Source organism: Gadus macrocephalus, chromosome 14 (genome assembly GCF_031168955.1).
Source record: "Gadus macrocephalus chromosome 14, ASM3116895v1".
Classification (NCBI taxonomy): Eukaryota; Metazoa; Chordata; class Actinopteri; order Gadiformes; family Gadidae; genus Gadus; species Gadus macrocephalus.
This window is the reverse complement of record NC_082395.1, coordinates 7,662,163-7,683,488: the sequence shown is the minus strand read 5'-3', so window position 1 is coordinate 7,683,488 and position 21,326 is coordinate 7,662,163. Positions and strand designations below refer to the sequence as shown.

At 43.0% G+C, this 21,326-nt stretch overlaps 1 protein-coding gene across 9 annotated transcripts in view; it reads right to left on the bottom strand.

Moving 5' to 3' along the window:
• The window catches only part of hipk3b (homeodomain interacting protein kinase 3b), a 40,418-nt gene that overhangs the window by 17,692 nt on the left and 1,400 nt on the right, over positions 1–21,326 (bottom strand). For 8 of the 9 annotated variants that reach the window (XM_060071504.1, XM_060071509.1, XM_060071505.1 and 5 more), the window contains exons 2-3: positions 14,641–15,937; positions 2,778–2,901 (exon numbers count right to left, since the gene is read on the bottom strand). In XM_060071504.1, the coding sequence (XP_059927487.1) occupies positions 2,778–2,901; positions 14,641–15,937 (1,421 nt within the window). Of the gene's footprint in view, positions 1–2,777; positions 2,902–14,640; positions 15,938–16,136; positions 16,186–21,326 lie in introns of all 9 variants that reach the window. The other variant, XM_060071507.1, reaches the window with a different exon arrangement.

The following is a 21,326-nucleotide window of genomic DNA, read 5'->3' as shown; positions in this document are numbered from 1 at the left end:
CACACACACACACACACACACACACACACACACACACACACACACACACACACACACACACACACACACACACTTCTCTCCCTCCAGCCCACCAGCCTAATGAAAACAAACACTTACGACAGCATAATCTGTCTCCTGCCTGCAACACAATACAAGGGTGAGAGACAGAGATCCAGATAAACACAATTGAAGAGCCGGACAAGATGAGAAGCACACAGGGAGAGGGAGATAGGGGGTGGAGGAATTCCCAGGTATCAAGAGTGGCAGGGCTATCTATAGCCGGGTGGGGGGCTGAAAGGCCGTCCGAGTATTGAGCAGGGCTGTCGCGCGACACAGGAAGAGCCGGGAAGCAGCCCTCCTTAGGTACTACTGAAATGGTAATAGTGGGGAGGTAAGTGAGGCGATGGGGGTGGGTACAAGACGATGGGGGGAGGGGAGGGGGGAGCTGGGAAGCTGCAGCCCTCCTTAGGCACACGCTACTACTGAAATGGTAATAGTGGGGAGGTAAGTGAGGCGATGGGGGGAGGGGTGGGGGGGGGGGTGAGGATGGGGGGAGCCAGGGGAAAGAGTTGGGAGTTAAAAATACATTGTGCTGCGTGGGATGGAACCAGACCCCATGCAGAAAGATAAGAGGGGGGGGGCTTGAGGAGGGGGGGGACAGCAGAAGCAGCCCCTGGGGGGCTCCGGCAGCCGAGCCTTGCAGGACGACTCTGTGTCATCCCACACCAGAGGCATGCTGGGAAACAGAAGAGAGCCTGTGACACAATTAGCCTCCGGCCACGGTCCTATGTGCGGAACGACATGTGATGAATTCAACATTTAGTGGCTATTAGTATTGAAAATGGCCTAAGCAGGCCCCAACGACACCATCGGTGTAGTGAGAGTCTTCCGGGGTGCAAATTGGGAGCGTCCAAAGAGTCAAAGTTAAACGGGTCATTACTACAGGACTGTGAGTTGAACGGTGAGTTGCGCTTTAGGATCGTTTGATCAGACTCAAATCACGTTTGAGTCTAGTCAGCCAAAACGTCTCTTTGGCTTAAGCTCCCAGGAATTCCTCACAAATTACCTTCAGCAATGTAACAGTCAGTAGTCCATTTTAGTGCCAGCAATAGCACAAGCCCCAAACTTTAAATATCAAAGATTCAGTAAGATTTTAAGATAGGTACATTTAATTGGACTGCTGCAACGCATGGCTGATCCAGACACAACCAAATCGGTTTATTGTTCATTCTTAAAAGTTACACGGTGGCGTTCTCTGGGTTTCTGTTTGTTCAAAAGGTCAGTGCCTTAACGGCATCTGCCAAAAAAAGAAAAGTCTGCCGGATTCTACCCCCTTTTTCGCTTTTTCCACCTCGTTTTCATGAGGTTTTGACTCTTCATCTGGGTCTAAAATCGTTTTTTTTCTTTCCAGCACGTGGTCTGTCCTCCCTCCCCGCCCTCAGGCTTCCCTATCCGTCTGTCGGTCTGAGGCTTTCCCACCCCTCCCAGTGGGGACCCTTCTGAAGAACCTCGCCTGCTTGAAGAAGCTTTGGTGAAACTCTGATCTGCCCGTACAAAAACAGATTCATATATTTAGCCTAACTCTACCAAGGAGGTGGTCGGGTCTCTTTTAGGAGGTGTTGAGTTCGCCCTTCTGTCATAGGCCTGGGGAGAGTTTGAAAAAATATGCCACGCATAAAAATAGGTTGGCAGAGCCGTGGTCTGCAGTGGGGCCCCCCCGAGTGCTGTAATGCAGCATAAGGCATGGGGCAGTCCCTGCATCAGCAGACATGCTTCAAGCCTAGCCTGATGCTCTCTGTTGGACAGCGTCAGGCTAGATGGACTCCTGGGGTGGAAGCCGCTCTGCATAAGCCTGAATCTGTCTCATCCCAAGAAGTCTGAGTAGGGCACCCCACAAACACCCACCCCCGCCAGACGGTTCAGTCTACCACAAAGAGGCCTCATTCCTACTAACTATGGAAAACAACACCACTCTCTGGGCCTGTTACAGCCTTCCACCAGAGGCTGGGGTCCCGCTCTTGTCTCAAATAAGCCATGCTTCTTCTACCCTTTGTTTCTTCCCTGCAACTTCTCACAAGCCCAGTGTTCTCCCCGAGTGCTTTTTCTATCTTATTGGGTACACAGCAAAAACCTCTTTAGCTAGGGAGAGAATCACATATACTAGATTTTAGCCACATGGGCTTGGTGGTGACCATCCCTTTTTCTCACCCTTTCTTTAAGACAACTGGCTTGAGAGAAGGGTGTCCTCACATACTCAGCCACAGCCTGACCATCATGAGACCAAACCATTCTGCTTATTTTCATCCATCTTCCCGACTGACAGGTCCAGCAGAGGACAAGAGGGAAGGATAAGACTAGTGTATGGCTAATGTAGTTAGGATAACAGAGGGCAAGCATTGTGTTACTGGAGATGTGTGACTGGAGGGTCAGCTGTTTGGACAATCCTAGGGGGGTGTCACAAAAGTGATAAGAGGAGTTAGGTGAAGGAATGAGGACAAACATGTTCTAGCAAATTGAAAAACTTTATCTGTCAACACTGTTATCCACACGCAAATCAAGGGACCGTCTAAACTGAAAATAGACACATAAAGAGAAAGATGCGTCAGAGAAAGAAACCAGTCATGAGTAGGGGTACAAAGCTTCCGTTTATGATCACAGAGACAGGAAGTGGGTGGGGGAATAGAGGCAAATGCCACATACAAAAGGCGGGAGGAGGGAAACCACAATAACATAAGAGCGGCTTACAGCTAATAAGTGAGGAATTAGAGGCTGTTTACCTGGTCATACTCCAGGGAGCCCGGGTACAGAGGCCATCCCAGGAAGAGCTCTGCTATCACACAGCCCAGCGACCACATATCTATGGCTTCACAAAACTGCAGTCCCAGGATAATCTCTGGAGCCCTGCAAAGGGGAAGCAAAATACACAACTGTCAAGGAGCTGTCAAAACAAAAGTTGATGCATAGCATTATAGACCTTGTAAGTGACTGCCCAAATATGGCAGTGGCACCTGCAGCAGCAAAACAAGCTGACGCGACTCACTGACCTAGACGACCATTAACAAATGTATACCCAATTCAGAATTTGACTAGGACCTGTAACAGGAGCACAGAGAGACATGAGCAGAAACTATTGACTGAAAAAGTATCCTTTTTGGAAAGCAAGGAAGTAGCGCAGACTTTGACAGAGATGATAACTTGAAAACCCTGTTCCTTTTTCTCCAAAGAGAAGTGTGGAAATGTAAGCAGAACAATGCTGATTATTAATAATGATGGATCAGATAATGGAATAGTTAAAAATCTCCTAGGCAAAAACACAAACGTTGAGTTCACTTTAAATAACTTCCACAAAAGGTCATATTCAAGTCATCGTCTACACACGCTTGCTATTGTCATTGTATTCTCCATTAAACAACGCCATTAGCCACACAGCTGCTTAAAGCAGATGCTGTGGCTCTTCTGCTGAAAGGAGCTCAGGTGTGCTGCTTGACAATGTGACAGCAACAGTTGTGAGCCAGCTATCTCTGTGGGTCCCATCCAGCCGGAAGTCAAGGGGATAAGCTAGTGGGTTAGCAGGTCAGCGTGGCCGGGGGGTTAGAACTTAAGAGAGGCTGAGTCGTCTGGTACTAAGCGCTGGGAGAATTAGGAGCGCAGTCACTACTCTGTCCTGAAGCTAAGTGCTACTTACTGTAACCGCAAGTAACACCGTAATAGCACCGTGATAGGTTGTCCACCGGGTAGGTGCTGCTGACGCAGCCCTGTCAGCATCCATATGGGTAAGACCGCCTGACAATTGTCCCTGGGCCAATGTTTTGAACACAACCCATTTCCTACAAGTCCTGGTACATGTCTCCATATGGCTCAATATTATGACGATGCAGTAATCAACTAATTCATGTTAACTTATTACTAGAACACAGAGGCAATGGAAAGAAGTAAGAAGAAGAAGTTTTAGTGTATTGAGGTATTTGTTTAACACATAAACCCAACCATGAAGAAAGCTTTGTTTCTTTGTTTACACCCATTTTTGTTTAAATGAGTGCCAAAATGTGTCACGTATCCTCTTCAGCATGCTGGCCAAGTGCCTTTCCCTCGCCACCAATTTAAGACAGACATGCGTGCTAAGCCGCGATGTTATTGTGGTTGGATTCTAGTAAATGATGGGTCTTTAAATCTATTCCAAGTTGCTGCAGTACATATAGAAGCGTGTGACCATGATCCTTCACTGCAATAAAAATTACAAAACAAAAAACAACAAATAAAACACACCACCAAAACTCTTGTAGCCCCTATGAGCTTTTTGACTGACTAAGTTAGAAATACAAAGCAGGACAGGTGCTTTAATACCGAGTCTATCTAGAGAGAGAGGTAGACAGCCTGGCTGTGAAATCCTTTCGTCTTAGGTCACTGTGGTGAGCGATGGAACATGCGTATGGCTGGCAACAGCCAAACTAGGCACCACCAAAATAAGCTCCAGATATTCAATCTCATGGTAAAAGCAAATGCATGGCGCAGCTGGTACAGTGTAGCATAGCTGCAGAAACCCAGCAGGCAGGCATGTCAACCATTTCAGCTTCAAAGACTATGGTATATTTAAGAAGTACATCCATTTTCCGACCGGCGCATCAGTTGATTCTATGCAACACTGCCTGGCTATTCTTACGCTCATCCCTTCACCTTTTGAGATCACAACGCTTAAAAAAAGACACATTCAATATTCACTGACTCTGTAGTTTCACCTCCAGACCCTCAAGCTGTCACAATTTATGTTTTACATTGACATTTAAGTAACCACCGTGCAGTCAGCATAAGGAGGTGATCATATAGTTAATTGCAGGCCTGAATTGTATAATATAAATTCAGAGCATGTACACCTACTTACGCGATTCTTATCTTATTTGCATAACTTATTTAATCTGCAGCCAAGATGTGAAGAGCCAAAAGGAACCGACTGTTGAGTTCAGTGGATAAGCTGATCCTGTTATTGTCTTATTCGGTGCAATACAAGTCTTTGACTCATGCCTAAGGTAGGAAAGTCAATAACACAGACCTGACAAACATGTGCATGACATGCAACAATTATGTACACCTTATTAAAGAGAAAATGACAACATGTGTACGACAGTGTAGAAAATGCATTCCTCAATTTATTGAACCAATAACCTCCATTAACCATGTCGGTTTTCCAGGTAGACAAGGCAATTGGTTGCCTAAGCAAGGGCCATAGAAACACTTAAGTATGGGAATACAACCTGTTGGCCAGCTCAATGCAAAGAATGCAAACTTTGAACTACTTAGAAGCTACTTACTATGTATAAGCAATCAGGAGAGTGTGGGGTTATGATCAAATTCAACCGCTAGTTACAATGCCTTATGTTCTGACTGCGCTTGATTATCATTGGTGAGTATGCACATTTTGGAAAAAAGATCCACTACAGTGGATAAACCTGAACAGGGCATGGACATCAGAAAGAAAACAATCTCTTAACATAGTTTGGGATCAGACGTTGGGTGGTGCTGACGGTTCACAACTCAGGATGAAGCGGTGGCTGTCACAACGCAGCGTTAAATCTCTCAAAGCACTCGATTTATAATTATGTTTACCTTGGACTTTCACACAAATCATATCCGGATGTTTATAGAAATATGCCATGGAGGTACACTTGACAACCTTGCACCAAAACAGCTTATGCATCCACTGACATTAAAAGATTATGCTTTTTTCTCTCCAAGAGGAAGGAGACATTTACATCCAAGGAATCTAAATGCATATTACAGGCCAGATATCGTATTACAGGAGCCCCTGTAAAAATGGATACACAGCACAATTGCATAACTACAACAACATAGCGTTTTCTGCGCAACCGACCTACGACCAATACCGACTAATGTTTGCTCTCCAAAAAAAGGGTTAGGGTCACAATCCAAGCAACCCAAAGCTGCTTGGATTGTGACATGAGGCAAGGGGGCTTGTGAAATGACGTTTTAATTACTAGGAAAGCTTCCACTTCCAAAACTAACGGCGCTGTTAAAAGATTGATAAACTACTATTCATTTACCAAAATGTATGTGGCAGAAGGAGACATTTGTAGGAGTCCATCTATACCAACTAGAAAACAATCAATCCAGCTCATATGTCCTCACTGGTATTCCTGGAAACCAAATGTAATTTATTTTCTTAGGATATGCAGTGCAGACCAGAGGGAGGTTCAAGAACAGTGAAAGGGGCAGCAAGATACACACACGCAGACACACACACGCAGACACACACACACACACACACACACACACAGTAATTCTATATTTCCATTAGGGCTGAACGATTAATCAAATTCAAATCGAAATCGCGATGTAATAGAAGGCGGTATGCAAATCGCAAAGGCTGCGATTTAAAAAAAAAAGTGATTTGTTACCGTTACTGACTGGAAATCAGTAAGATTCATTTATTTTTATTTTACCATTCAATAGTAAAATAAAGAAGTTTATAATATAAATTAATCAGCCTGGCCTAATGGAAAGAGCAGTTTTTATGTTGACTGCTTCCGATGTTGTGTTGGTCATACTAAAGAATGATTTATTTCTTTTTTAGTGAATAATACACAACATAATGAACTTAATAAATTATAAAAATCGCACATTAAATCGCAATTGCAATATTGGTCAAAATAATCACAATTAGATTGCTTCCCCAAATCGTTCAGCCCTAATTCCCATTAAACAGACTAATTGATTTCTGTTAACCACTTGATCTAAAATTAAAAAAAAAAGAAAAAAAAAAGACTAGGCTCAGATCTCTCTAATAGATTTAACGGGAAAATGTGTTTCAATACAGGATCACTGTCAGATCTGAAAAAAAAGAAACTATGAGGCACAGGATCAATGGCTTAATTAATCAATGAGCCAAGAATGATAACAGTGAGCAATATAGTTCAAACGTGCTCTATACGTGTACTATAAAGGTCTCTTACTTTAGATTAAAGTCCTTTGGAGCCATGGGTCATCAACACAGATGGCCCTATCTTGCATCCAGCGCAATTTACTTTTTACACTGACGCATGTATCGTTGCTAGTTTGTAACTGGCGCAGAGCGTTATTTTCCCTCCACCGCCGCGCATCAGTAAATAAGGGAATGATCTTGCGCCCCAAGGGGCGGTTCGGCGAAAGGAGGATTGCTTGCGCAAACGTTCCCTGGTGCTATTTTGCAGTTTCAGAAAACAATTCCGCCACAAACCAGGAAATACCTGGTTTAAAGGCAGTGGCGCGTGTATCGTCACTGCCTTTAAACCACGTTGTTCAGATGCTATTTTAAGGGCGCATGCATAATGTTGCTTGTGCACCTCGCGCATACACATTGCTTCTCTCATCTACCTAGCCACACATTCTTGGTAAATTATTTGGGAAAGAACAGCGGTAATAAGTTGTACTTTTAAATCAATGCATCTGCAAACACCGTACAGAAAACACATATTTTCTTAACACAGACATCGTGTACAAACCCATAACTTTTAGGATTGATGAGTATTTGATCATGCGAAAAAAAAAAATTACCGCGAGTGAGTGTTAAAAAGCATGAACGAATGCGGGCGCGCGTGTGTGTGTGTGTGTAAAATAATTAATGAATGTGGGCGCGCTTGTGTGCATCCATCTGTTTAAACACACGCAAACTAAACACTTAACGCATAATACAGTCCTTGGCAATGTATATTAACACATGCATATTAGGAACACAAGTCGATAACGATAATGCATATAATACTGGTGAGAAACGATGTTGGTTAATGTATTGCGTACATCATTAAATAGAACCACAGTTACCACATATCATACGCGTGTTAAGTTTTCTTTGCCGAAATTTATTTGAGGACTCAGTTTTTCTGAAGTTGTGGAAGAAAACGCTGGAAGAAAAAAAATGTGTGAATTATCAATTATCCATATTATTTGGCCATAAACTGAGCCATTTGAGTTTAAAATTCATGCGGTCATGCATCTGTCTCATCGGTGACTGCAAACACGATGTCAAAATATCAACTCTTCAGATTCAAATGTGCTCATGGCTCTTAAAGGGGATAGATGGGAGATGGCACTCTCATTGGTTTATTGCACGTTTCACCCAAACCACACCTACGGGTAATTAGGCTACTTCAGGCCAACCCTTTTTAGTCATTTATCCGCCATAGAACCGCCCACAAAGCTACTTGCTTCTCACTTGCGTTTCAGACCGTTTAAATAGGGCCCAGAGTGGCATCTTCATTAGATGAAACCATTCAGATACATGATTGAAGGAAATTAAGTATTTTTGGGGGGGGGGGGGGGCTGAGAGTATGAAGGATTTTACATAATGACGAGAAACGGACTGGCTTTCTACTCAAAACACAACTGGGAAGTTCCTAGATTTGAACGTGCAGATAACACAATAAGCACTCCAACAATACACAATCCAAAACAATAGCAAAACCAAAACATCCACGGCTGTCCAGCCTTGACCAGTTCTTAAATTAAAAACCTGTTGACAAAGTCAGAAATCGAGAGAGATAAGGACATGATTTAGTATTATTCACCAGTCCAGCATTAGGGGTATTTCGTCTGTAATGTGATGCCTTTATGCGGTTCAACTAGGGCTGCTCGATTATGGGAAAAATCATAATCACGATTATTTTGGTCAATATTGAAATCACGATTATTCAAGCGATTATCTTTGAGTCTGAAAACGTGTTGTATTTATTCACCATGTCTCTCCCAAAAAAAACGTTGTAACTGAGAACTTTGAAATTACGCCTTAAAAAAATACACAAAATGGTCAAAAAGAAAATGTTCCAATCTAAAATGATATACAGATATGTGGCCAGCTGTTCTGACCTTTCTATAAATCGTTAAAAAAAAATAATAATAATAATAATAATAATTAACAAAAAATCGGATAACTCGATTATGTTAATTTTCTGATCGTTTGACGCTAAAATCGTAATCGCGATCAAAATTCGATTAATCGCCCAGCCCTAGGTTCAACGGTTAGGAATAAATGTGTACGTGACGTGTACAAAATAAGAACTGGCCACATCTGTACAGGGGAAGTCCAACCATGGTTGAATTGAAATGACATACTCCAGAAAATTCCATATCACCGAGCCTATCAAGAAACCACCTTCAGTAAATATGAAACAGAGAAAAGAATAACTAGCTTTCACGGCTCGGAGGCTACGGTCTAGATTAGCAATAGGTGGTTAGGTTTAGGTGTAGGGCTATATCGATAAATCTCATCACAGTGGTCTGGCGATATCCTTAGGCTGAATATGCTGCCTGTACATTCAAATCGTATGTTTCAAACTCAAGCAGATGATGTTACCTAAAATATGAACACAAGTTATGAATAATCTATTTTGCACTTCATTTAGTAAATATTAATGCATTCAAGCATGAAGCTTCAATCTTGAGCCTTACTTTTGGGGAATCACAACATTGGTGATGAACCAAACCTAAGTACACAACTGGAGCAGGTCCAGTGTGGGACCATTGCATTGCAACAGGTATTGCGGCCAGGGCCAACCCAGAACTGAAAATGTAATTGAATGACAAATGAAGCCTAGGAGTACGCGGCAACACTAGATGGATCTGCCGTTCCCCTGAAATTCCAAGAGGAAGCATCATTGTTTTGGCCTCAGAGCCTCTAGCACATTTTTGCGACTCCCTTGTGGGTTGTCGTTACCCAATAGCATCAAGACTTTCCCCAGTCACAGAGTTCAACCGCCTGTTTCTTCACTACAACAGCTGGTTCCCTTCCTCCCTGCTCTGCCCATCGGTCTCTCATCCCGACAGAGGCCAAGAAGGAAGGCTGCTAAATGTCCACGGAACAAACACAAACATAATGCATGGCTGGATACCAGAACAGGCAGGGGATGTAGAGGTCACCAAAGAAACCTTCAACCTTAAAGGAAAATAACTGTCCGTCACTGTGCTGACATCACACAGGAGGCAGGGTCAGGGATATCCCCTATGTCGGAGAAGATAAAATGTGTTTTCTTTGCGATAGGGAATTATTATTTTTTTAGCTAACCATTAATTTGGGCCCGACAGTGGTGACTAAACATAAAAAATGATGTGCCTGTTTATGATTGCACTTCTCAGCTATTGAAGACATGAATTCATTGGAGCTCCAGGCTATCTCGAGTTATGTAAGACAATTGTACAATAACAGAGGGACTCCATAAAATGCACATTTGGTCTTTAGTTTCAATGTAAAAAAGGCGAAAGCAGATTTAATTGGAAAATCCCATCAACAACTCAATTATAGGTTTGCCTTTGGTTACAAGTTAAGACGAAAAGTGATTTTTCTTCATCCTAATAAACAGTCAAACATCAAAGTCTACATCACGGTATGCTAGTATACCATAGGGTCCTGTGCACTTTTATACGTCTTGTGGTATTGATGAAAACCTACTTTGTATTCATGGCCGATTGCCTTTCATGGATCAATTCTATGTTATACAAATACAAGTCAGCATGAACAGAGTTAAGGTTACCCATGGGAACACCAAAGCTTAAATAATGTGGCATCACCTATCATAAATCTCAATCCTGTCCCAACCACTGGCACTGCTGAGATAAGCATATAAAGTTGCACAGTCAAATGCAGGTAAAATGTGATATTAAATGGTTTGACATCAGGGTAGCCAGGAATCATTTTCACTATCGCTAAAACAGATGAAGAATACGAGAAGCAAAGAAATTATCTCTATATTTAACATTCAATGCTGGGATCTAAGTTTAGAAAGTGTGCGAAAGTTATGTTGATGACAGAAGAAATTACAAAACCGCTGGCTCCATAATGGAAGAATGGAGCCTTTCTGGAAGTCTTTGAGGGACTGTAATTCTATGCACCCTCATTAAATTCTGAATTATTCATTGGAGCACAGAGAAGGTTCAACACAACAGTGACGTCCTAGCTCTGGATTTATGGGCACTTCAGTGGAATGATACATATGGAAAAAAAAACATGGGCAAGGAATTTCATTGAGTTTCTACTTCTAACTGAAACGCAAATATCTGCGCTGTTGGATTCCACACCAGTTTGAGCCTATAGTCCTTCAGAGGAATCCACATTCTGACGACGCAAAAAGAAAGCAACAAATTCCAGGCCCACCTGTGTACAGTCTGTCACTATGAAATACCATTATGTGTAAAACACACAAGGTGGTTGTACAAATTAATTGTAAAAGGATGTAAAGGGTCCAGTTTATATTCTATTACTTTGCACAATAATAGTGTCTGAATATGCAGCACACAAACAAAGAATGCTTAGAATACATTCAATTGTTTAACCATCTTGAATCAAAAAGGGTGGTTGGTTAACACAATTTTGGACTAGGTTCTGACAAGCTTTTTTAATATTTTGACTGGGTTTATGTCAAGTAAAAGTGTCTGTTAAATGACTTAATGGTAAATTTAAGGTGGGACTTTAACAGTTTTATGATTCCTACCCATTATTGGATAGGAATGACACAATCCCTCTGTTTTAAGCCACATGTCAAATACAAATGGTCCAGATTTAACCTCAAAACAAGCTCATCTGGATTGATCAAAGACACTGTTTTCATCAAAGTCGGTCAAGCATACAACAATACATGTCTGCCTCCAGACAGTTCCTGGGCATCAGTGGACGACAGAGGAACTACAGGGAGAGTAGGTTGATGTGGTGGGTTCACAGCACACGGTGTCCACCCCACACAAAATAAAACAAGCAAAACAGCTGACGCTGGAACCGGTTGACCTTGAATCAGTAAGTGAGAGCTCTCTAGCATTTCACTCATTTCATTCTGGACGCCCGTTCGTTTCACCATCTATAGAAGTCAAACCACATTGGCTCTCTTCCCATTAGCTATTTTAAGCACCCCATCACCCACTGTGACTGCACCCTCACAGTTTGTTTGGGTGCTTCTCGGCAAACTGGCATCTATATTATTGCTAGAAGTTGACAAAAGACAAAAGAACGAAAGCAACAAGATCCTCTGCAAATGTATTTGATAGAAATGCCCCTTCTGAACAGACAACAATGAAAAAAAAAAAAATATAATAATATATATAATATATAATATATTTCCATGTATGCAATTCTTTTGTTTTATGATTCATTTTAGCATTTAAATGCTTTATTCATGCAATATACAGTGAGAGTTAGACAGGAAGGGGAGAGTGAGGGGAGGACATGCAGTAAATCATCATGGCCAGGAATCAAACCCGGGTCTCTTCCGTAAGCGACCCAGCGACTAAGTCAGCCTTAAGGGTACGGGCTTTACCCGGTGAGGCACTGGGGCACTCCAAACATAACTGCATTTTGAGGTTTCATAAATGCCCTTCTCTGTATAGGCTACATACATACTACTACATACATAATACTACATTTACAACTTTGTACAGGATTAACCGATTTAACATTTTGTTACATAGTGTTTCATTCATTGTGGTTATATGGGTCAAAAGAAACGTGGAAAAAGTTCAATGATGGCCACATTCAAATTAAATCCAGTGCAGAATCGGAATGAATTGTAGCCAGACCGTGTTATCATTTCACTTAAGGGGGAAAGACACAAAGTGTCGTAAATGATTCAAAGAAATTAGATTTCAAGCCTTTGAGAATGAACACCTTTCCCCAGCAGTAGTAGACAGAGCTGAGAGTCAAGACAGCTGCACAGCTGACTTCCTGTACGGCAGAGGACTACAGAGCTATTTTGAGCCACTTCCTGAAATATAGTACATTTACCAGAAGAGGAATGCAGACCACGGTGTTTAGCTTGTCCTGAATGTGTGCGTGTTATTCAGAAGAGAGACGGTCTGTTATACATTGCTCTCCGAGTCTGACCTCACGTTTTAGTAAAAATCTAAGCAGCCAAAGATGGCAGCCAAAGTGTACCTGAAGTTGAACGCACGGAAAACATGATTGTTTTGGGTGAATTTTTTAGAACGTTAACCTCAACTGTCAAAACAGGAAGTCTCAGAGTCTCAATCTCTGAAATAACAGAGAACGGCATCCAACCTGCCTATTTGTGTTTCCGTCACCACACAGGGCTTTACTAGTCCACTATGAGGACTAATTCAAATGTAGGCAAATGACCTGCCACAACAGACTGAACTGTACATCTAAAGTCTAAAAATATATCGATTCAAATCCTAATAACCAAAATAGGTTACTAATGTAATCAAAGAAAGGGCACTCTGTGTGTTTGTTTGAGGGAGTGAGTGAGTGAGTGTGTGAGTGAGTGACTGTGTTTTCTCCATCCGCTACTGATGACATGGGGCACAGGATTGGAATTGGATGACGCACATTAAATTAAGCCTTCAGCATGACCAAAGCTAACCTTTGAAACTGCGGGATGAGGCCTGGGGACCTGGGAGCAGGCAGCCACTGCTGTGTATACAGTACATTCTGGTGCAAATTATTTTGTACTATAGCCAACAAGAGCCGGCATCTAACACAATATTAAACAACAAGATTTTCAGGTTTTTCTTCATTATGATTGACATTTTGTAATGGTCCAAAATCAGTTTATGTCAAATTTAGTATTTTACCTGGCAGATTGGAAAAATCAAACACTCAAGCAATAATGACCGGTAATTTTGACATTTTCCTGCAAATTGGTGAAATGTATATCTCATTGGCTGGTGGCAGGTGTACAATTGGAGCCTGGACATTTGTGAATGAATTGTTTTACGATTAAGAATTGTTTAAATTACTTTGACCCAACCCCCGACAAGGGGGTCTTTACTAAACTTTTACAGTGGTGCTGGTGACTGTAGCCAGTAACAGATACACGAATCACATTAGAATTTCACATTTTCATCTTGTATACTGTGCAACAAAAATATACATGACCTTCCTTGCCTAAGAGAGGGGGAGTATGCTTTCCTCCCAATGATAAGACTGTCTTGAAGTAATTTACTTCTTAATGAGGATGGCTACAGAACAACAGCAAAGGCGTTAAGTCATCTATGGAGACCATTTGAGCACTAGACTGTAAAGACTGCTTCACATCGTGCTCACCTCACATTCAGCCCTGCTCTGCAGAGACAAACCAGAGACTGAACTGGGTCGCTTCTTCCTCTTGCATAACGGTTTAGAGTTCTGCAGGCCTATTTTCTTATAAACTAGATCAGTTTTTCCATATCATATAAATCACAATTTTCCATACGCTCATCCAAGAAATTCGGCCAAGTAAAAATAAGATTCCGTGGTCCTGCATTACATCTAGTACATTGGTAATGGAATAATGTAATTCTACTGCAAATTAGCAAGTCTAAATGACAAAACCATGGGCATTTCTCAAGGCTGTGCTTTGTTTGATTCATTACCAGCAGTCATGGACTTTAGTCATTGTGTCAAAGTATGTTTTTGACCATTGGTTTCCGTTCCCAAGCTGCAGGAACACAAACAGTGTATTCCCTGTCAGCAAACACTGCAGGGGTCAATGTTTTAGGAGCCACAGATGGTATTGGGCTCCTACAGGGGGCAGGATGTTGTGCGGCGTGGGACTTCCTTGCTCTGCCTTGGTAGGACACATACAACTCTGCTTTACTCATTAGTCACAACACATGAGTAAAACCTAAAATGAACTTCACCCGTAACCCCTCGTATCCCAAGTTTCCCCAACTCACCTATAGTAGCGGGACTGGAGGTACGTGGAGCACACCGCTTTGGACACATGGCTGGCCGAGCCGAAGTCGATCACCTTCACCCTGTAAGGCTGCCTCACAGGGTCCACCAACATTATGTTCTCGGGCTTGAGGTCCGCGTGGATCAGGCCCATACTCTTCAGTTTTCTCAGGGCGGTTGCAACCTGCTGTAGCACGGGCCGGATCACTTTCAGGGGCAGAGGGCTGAACTTATTTTGCTTCAGGAAATCGTACAGGTTCTGCTCCAGCATCTCAAACACCAGGCAGGTGTGGCTGCGGTGTTGGAAGCATTCAAAGGCTCGCACCAGGTTGTGCTCGTCTGCGTTCTCCCCACTGAGACGGGCTAGAATTCCCACCTCGATTTGGCCCTGCCGCGCGTATGACGGGTGGTTCTTGAGGATTTTCACCGCTACCACCTCACCCGTGCCCCTCTTCCAGCACTTAACCACCTGACCAAATGTGCCCCGGCCCAGGAAATCCAGCACCTCGTAGGTGTTCTTCATGGAACACAGCACTTCATGCTTTACCAACTGGTAGTCCCCATCCCCTCCACTTGCGCCTGCCCCGCCAACCTGCTTTGTGGGCACCCCCGCCCCTGCCCCAACTGCTGCAGCCGTAGGCCCGGCTGCATTACCGACATTCGTTGTTTGCAACATGGCAGGTAACATAGATAGTTCCTCCACTATCTGCATGGCGCTCCCTTGCTTTCCTAGCTCCTCACTTTTACGTTTCAACCCACATCGCTGGAAGCTATCCGCTGTGTTCAAACCTCCACCGTCCTCGTCTTCCCCGTCACCTTCCTCCTCCACGTCGCCCCCGCCTCCGCCTTCTCGGCAGCCCTCTCCCCTTCCCCCTCCTCCTCCTCCTGCCCCTGCTGCTCCACTTCTGCCCACCCTTCCTGTTTCTGTCTGTTGTGTCCGCTGACCCTGCGACGGGACAAAGTCTGCGTCCTGGGGCAATTGAGCCTCGGCTGGGCCTTTCCCCTCCTTCTCACCGGCCGGCTCCCTCTTTACTCCGCGTACCACCACTGTCTGCACCGGGTGCTGTTGTCCACCACGCACTCTGGTGCTCACCGCCGGCTCTCGGCTCACGAGTGAGCGGGCTTGTTTGGTTGCTTGTGCGATGCCGATGGATCTGCCGTTCAGATAAGTCCACGGGTGGGCCCTCTCATGGTAAACACAGCTGCTCGGCTCGACTTTGAGTTTCTTCACACTGCAAAAGGCACTTGTCTGGGTTTGATAAATGTGTGGTGGGTAGACCAAAACTTGTGAGGCCATACCTGTGAAGGGAAGAGAATATAACACCGTTAGTGAAATCTCAAGATAATACCGACAAGGTAGATTTATCTTCGAGTGCCTCACAAATGTTAACTGCACGTTTTAATCACTTTAGGATGTCAAATGGCCCTGCTCAGGTTTCGTGCTAAAGTTTCTTTTTTTAACAACTCCTACAAACTTTGAAACAATCAAAAAATTGACCTTTTACGTATATTTCCTCCAATGTTCCAATGCATCCCACTCCAGAGCTCTAGACAAAACAAAAAAAGAAAGACAAAAAAGCATGATGAAGAGATGGGCAATATGGCCAAAAATAACAAGTCTTGTTTTGTATGCAATTGTTTGTGTTTGTTTATCAGCCCAACTAAATTAGTCAACAACTATTGATCCATTGTATCACTCTCATCAAGCTGAGGTTAAGTTAGAAAAATAAAAAGATAAATATGTGTTCTACAATGGGAACAGGTTCATGTTTTATTACAGAGCCTGAATATCCGTCCAAAACATAGTCCGCCTGTCCCTCCAACCTGCTACCGTAACCCGGTTACCTGTAGCCATGTGAAATGCGATAAGTAGGCCTATGCTAATTCCTCAGCTGTGCAATTACGACCGCAACCTGGTTACCCTGACTAACGGGGTTGGTTCCCTCTGTATCAAAACATTTTGTATCATGATTACCTGCCTATTCACTTACAGGGGGAAAAAAAGACAGAATGAAAGGATAGGAATGCCATTTGGATTTGAAAGCTTCAGGCTGTAGACAGCAACCCTGCCGAAGCCTGGCACCAAATACCTACTACTTCTTAATTTGGGGAGCATTCAATGACATTAAAGCATCTCCTCCCAAAGGTCTTTACCACTTTAATCAACACGACATTCAGATTACTATATTTAGAAACAAAGCAAGCCTCAAACTAGAACACAGAGAGACTCCTAGGGATCTCTAATTTTGAACACTTAAGACTATGATTGATGGTTTGTGCAAATCCGTAGTACTGTATATCTCCACTAATTACATTGCAAAAGTTTATTAAAAGGGAGGGCAATAGATTAAATGAAGGACAAAAAGCAAGCTATTGAATACCTCTGAGTTTGTCGAACATTGAGCTCGGGCTAAGAATAAAAAACGAACTAATTTTATGATGTTATGCTGTTGCATATAGTGTGTTCAGTGAGAAAAGGCAGCTTTTTCTTACAGGACAGTAAACAGAACAGGCTATGAGCTACTTGACTGGCCTGCTGCAAACTGTCCCCATATATATTCATGTTGCATCAAAAGAAAATGTGCTTGTAGTAGCATAAAGTAGTCCAGTAATGCCAGGAAATATGTGTACCTTTGAGAGTTGCTCCAAACAATGCATACCATTGTACAGACTTTATTATTATAATTCCTTGATTTAACAGTCAACTAAGAATCTTCGATATCCCTCGGGGCCCATGAACAATAAGTAGCACCCTTTGTCTTCACTGATGTTGATAAGGCTAGGTCTTCCACTAATTAAACCCACTCATCAGCAAAGCATGGAATTAATGGTCTTCACACAAGCCCTGGCCTTTCTCTGCATGTTAGCCTCATGCATTACTAGAGGAGAGTTTACCGGGCCTCACTTTGATTATGAACACTTAATGCAGCAGACAGGTAGATTCACAGTACTGCATCTAAACCTCTGCTTGGTATAACCAATCAGTAATGTCATCAACACAACCCACAGTTGCAACCTTGGCGCAAACATTGTCACGAAGTTCAAATGTCATACAAAGACAATATGTCTTACGGTTGGAATTTTGCACTTTGTTAAATAAACCTGAAGGATGTATTGTTAAACCGATTAAATCATTCTTATACAATAACTCTTTATGCTGGTTAATGGCTAGTAGGATAACCATTTTGTTTATTTAAACAATAAATAAGCACCCATCTAGGTGTTTCTTTCATTGTTATTCCCACTAGCTCAAGTGATAATGTTGTTGATGTTGACTAACAAACAGCACAGCATGTGCTGAGCATGATGTGGGGATTAGGAGACTGCCTAAAAGGTGCACATATATTCATTTCATTGTTTAGAAGGAGGTTTGGTGATTCAATATATTTACAGAGTGTAGAACCTGTTACTTAATGAAAAGGCTGACAAATGGCAGCTGTTATCAGTTAGACCATGACATTATTACTACCTGATGCTTGATACTACTCTAGGGGGGGCCTCAGGCTCCTCCTGTGGTATTATGTTTCGTCCTTCTAAGCTGAAGGCCTTTTTTTTTTTTACCCAACAGCCTTGAGCTGCTAAGTAATTGCACGTGGTTGCCCTTTCACCCCGAGCACCTCACGACTAAACTGAGAGAAAAATAAACAAAAGGGACACCTGTTGACAATGAACAAATGCTATGTCATTAAAAAAGAAGAAACGAAAACTGTGCTTCTCTCAACTGTGTCGGCAATGGAATTAAGGGCACACCATTTCATCACCACTGAATGATGGGATCATTGAATAACAGGAAGAAAATGAACTGCTCAGTATGCTTGAGGATACCCCAAACCACAGACTCTCTTCAAAGAAAATGACGGAAAATGGTACATGTGTGGACTTCCTATAAAAAGCCAAAACAAAAATGAAAGTGAGCTTGGGTAATATATTTTTTGACATTCTGTTCCCTTTAGAAAATTACAGGGAGAAGCAATACAACAGTTGGCTAGTCCAATTACAGAACTTCCAGTCCTTCCAGTTATGTAAAATGAATTTGCCTCCAATTTAGTTAATCATTAGTTCGTGTTTCGGGGTACTCCCAATAAATGCACACTAACTCATTTGCTCAGTTCACTCAAATAAATAATTCTAAGGTTCTTGTATCCAACATTGTCTGTCTCCTTCCTTTAACCTTAAAGGTCCCATGACATGAAAATCTCAATTTATGAGGTTTTCTAACATAAATATGAGTTCCCCTAGCCTGCCTATGGTCCCCCAGTGGCTAAAACTTGCGTTTGGTGTAAAACGAGTACTAGCTGTTCTGCTCGCCTTTGAAAAAACGGAGGCTCAAGCGCGCTGATTTGGAAATCTGTGCTCATGACGTCATGAGGAATCTCAGCTCCTCCCCTTACTCTGCCTGGCCCGCCCAGAGACGTTGGCCCGCCAATGAGACTCGACCGTGCGAGCGCCACATGTGTGTGTGTGAACACACACACTGTAACGCAAGTGTTTCTTGTCTGTTCTTTGACGTGTCTTGTATTTCCACAACGAGACTGTCGTGGGGGTTATCTAAGCCATGGTTGAGAAGGAATTGGGGGAAAGGAACTTTGGTTTGACTCGCTGAAGTACATGAACTGCGACATGCCGCCGGTTGCCGCGAGGCACCATCGCCCGGCAGCGGGCAGCCGGCCGCAGGCAGCGCGCGGTTCAGTCGACTTCAGGTTGATGTGAAAGTGGAAGAACCAGAGACGTCGCAGAACCCGACAAAGTCGTTTGTGATTCATAATATCGTCTGGAGGCGCACACAATATGTTATATGATATAGATATCTATGTATTATATGATATTATTTAGATATAGAGCTCCAGGACTGTAACGCAAGTGTTGTACACTTCCTTGTTATTTGGATAACCGTTCTGCTGTTGGTGTGATGGCGCATAACACGTCGGACTCTCGTATCTGGTATTTCTACAACGAGACTCGTATTGGGGGTTATCTCAGCCAAGGTTGCCGGGCAGCGCTTATGCACCTCCGCCTCCGGCGGTGGTCCCTCAGCGAGGCTCAAGCGGGAGACATTCGCCGCCAACAATCCCTTTCTCCTCCATGTCGTGGTTCATGTTCTTGAGGGAGTCAAAGCCAAAGTTCCTTCCCCCCAATTCATTCTCAACCTTGGCTGAGATAACCCCCAATACGAGTCTCGTGTCTCGAGTCACTTGCGTTACAGTCCTGGAGCTCTAAATCTAAATAATATCATATACATAGATATCTATATCATATAACATATTGTGTGCGCCTCCAGACGATATTATGAATCACAAACGACTTTGTCGGGTTCTGCGACGTCTCTGGTTCTTCCACTTTCACATCAACCTGAAGTCGACTGAACCGCGCGCTGCCGGCTGCCGGGCGATGGTGCCTCGCGGCAACCGGCGGCATGTCGCAGTTCATGTACTTCAGCGAGTCAAATCAAAGTTCCTTTCCCCCAATTCCTTCTCAACCATGGCTCAGATAACCCCCACGACAGTCTCGTTGTGGAAATACAAGACACGTCAAAGAACCGACAAGAAACACTTGCGTTACAGTGTGTGTATTCACATTGATGTGGACATTGAAGAACCAGGAACGTCGGAGAACCCAACGCGGTCGTTTGAGATTCATAATATCGGCTCACACAGCTTTTGGCCGTGATAATATATATTATATGATATAGATATCTGTGTAGGCTATATGATAATATTTAGATATAGAGCTCCAGGACTCCCGTGTGTTCTAGAATATTTACAGAACACGGCTAAAGGCTGTGTGCGGCTCGCCATTGCGATACATCCACTGTAAACAGAGCGCATGGTGGCTGCAAGCTGCTCAGGGCCACACCCCCACCCTTGACACGCCCACCGAAACAGCGCATTTGGGGGAAGCTCAATGTGCGACTGGCTCGGAGTGGCTGTAACTCTGCACCACGGCTGAATTTAGGGAACGTCTTTGAATACTGTGTTAGTTGCCCACTAATACCTATATTAAAGAATACATGAAATAGCATGTCATGGGACCTTTAAGCACTTAAATGCGTGTCTACACTGTCTAATGTTATAACAATGTAATGCTGCGCAGTTGGCCCGGACAGACTGTAAGTGAAGCAATGCAGAATTACATTTGTTCTCCATTAACTTTTAGCCACGGCCATTAGCTCTAACATGCAATAGTTGCATTGTTTCAGTGTCTATAATTGCATAGGGTACATGTGACTACATGTATTCACAGTGAACTTATGACACATCTCTGATTTCGAAGGGCTTCACTCACGCCAAGGCATACCTGGTAGGATATATCGAGTGGCCAAGTACTAACCATATGTTAGATGCTTTAGGGTAGCTAAGGTTCTGCTGAACCCTCAATAAAAGATGCTACATGTGGAAAATTATCCTATCGGTATTGAATTGCCTTACTGTTGAATAATCAACAATCAAATCGTAAAATAAACTAAATAAAAAATGACCTTAAAACTGGTATATTGTACATTTGAAATACACTTCATGCATTCTAAATAAAAAATAAATGAACGTTGCTCTACTAAACTTGTTATATCTATTCTGGCTTCGGCTTCGGTTGATCTGTCTAGCATAGAAATTAAGACTTTTTGTGGCGATGTTGAGGTTTATCATATAACACGTGTTGAACAGATGGGAGAGGGCCTCACTCAAACAATCCT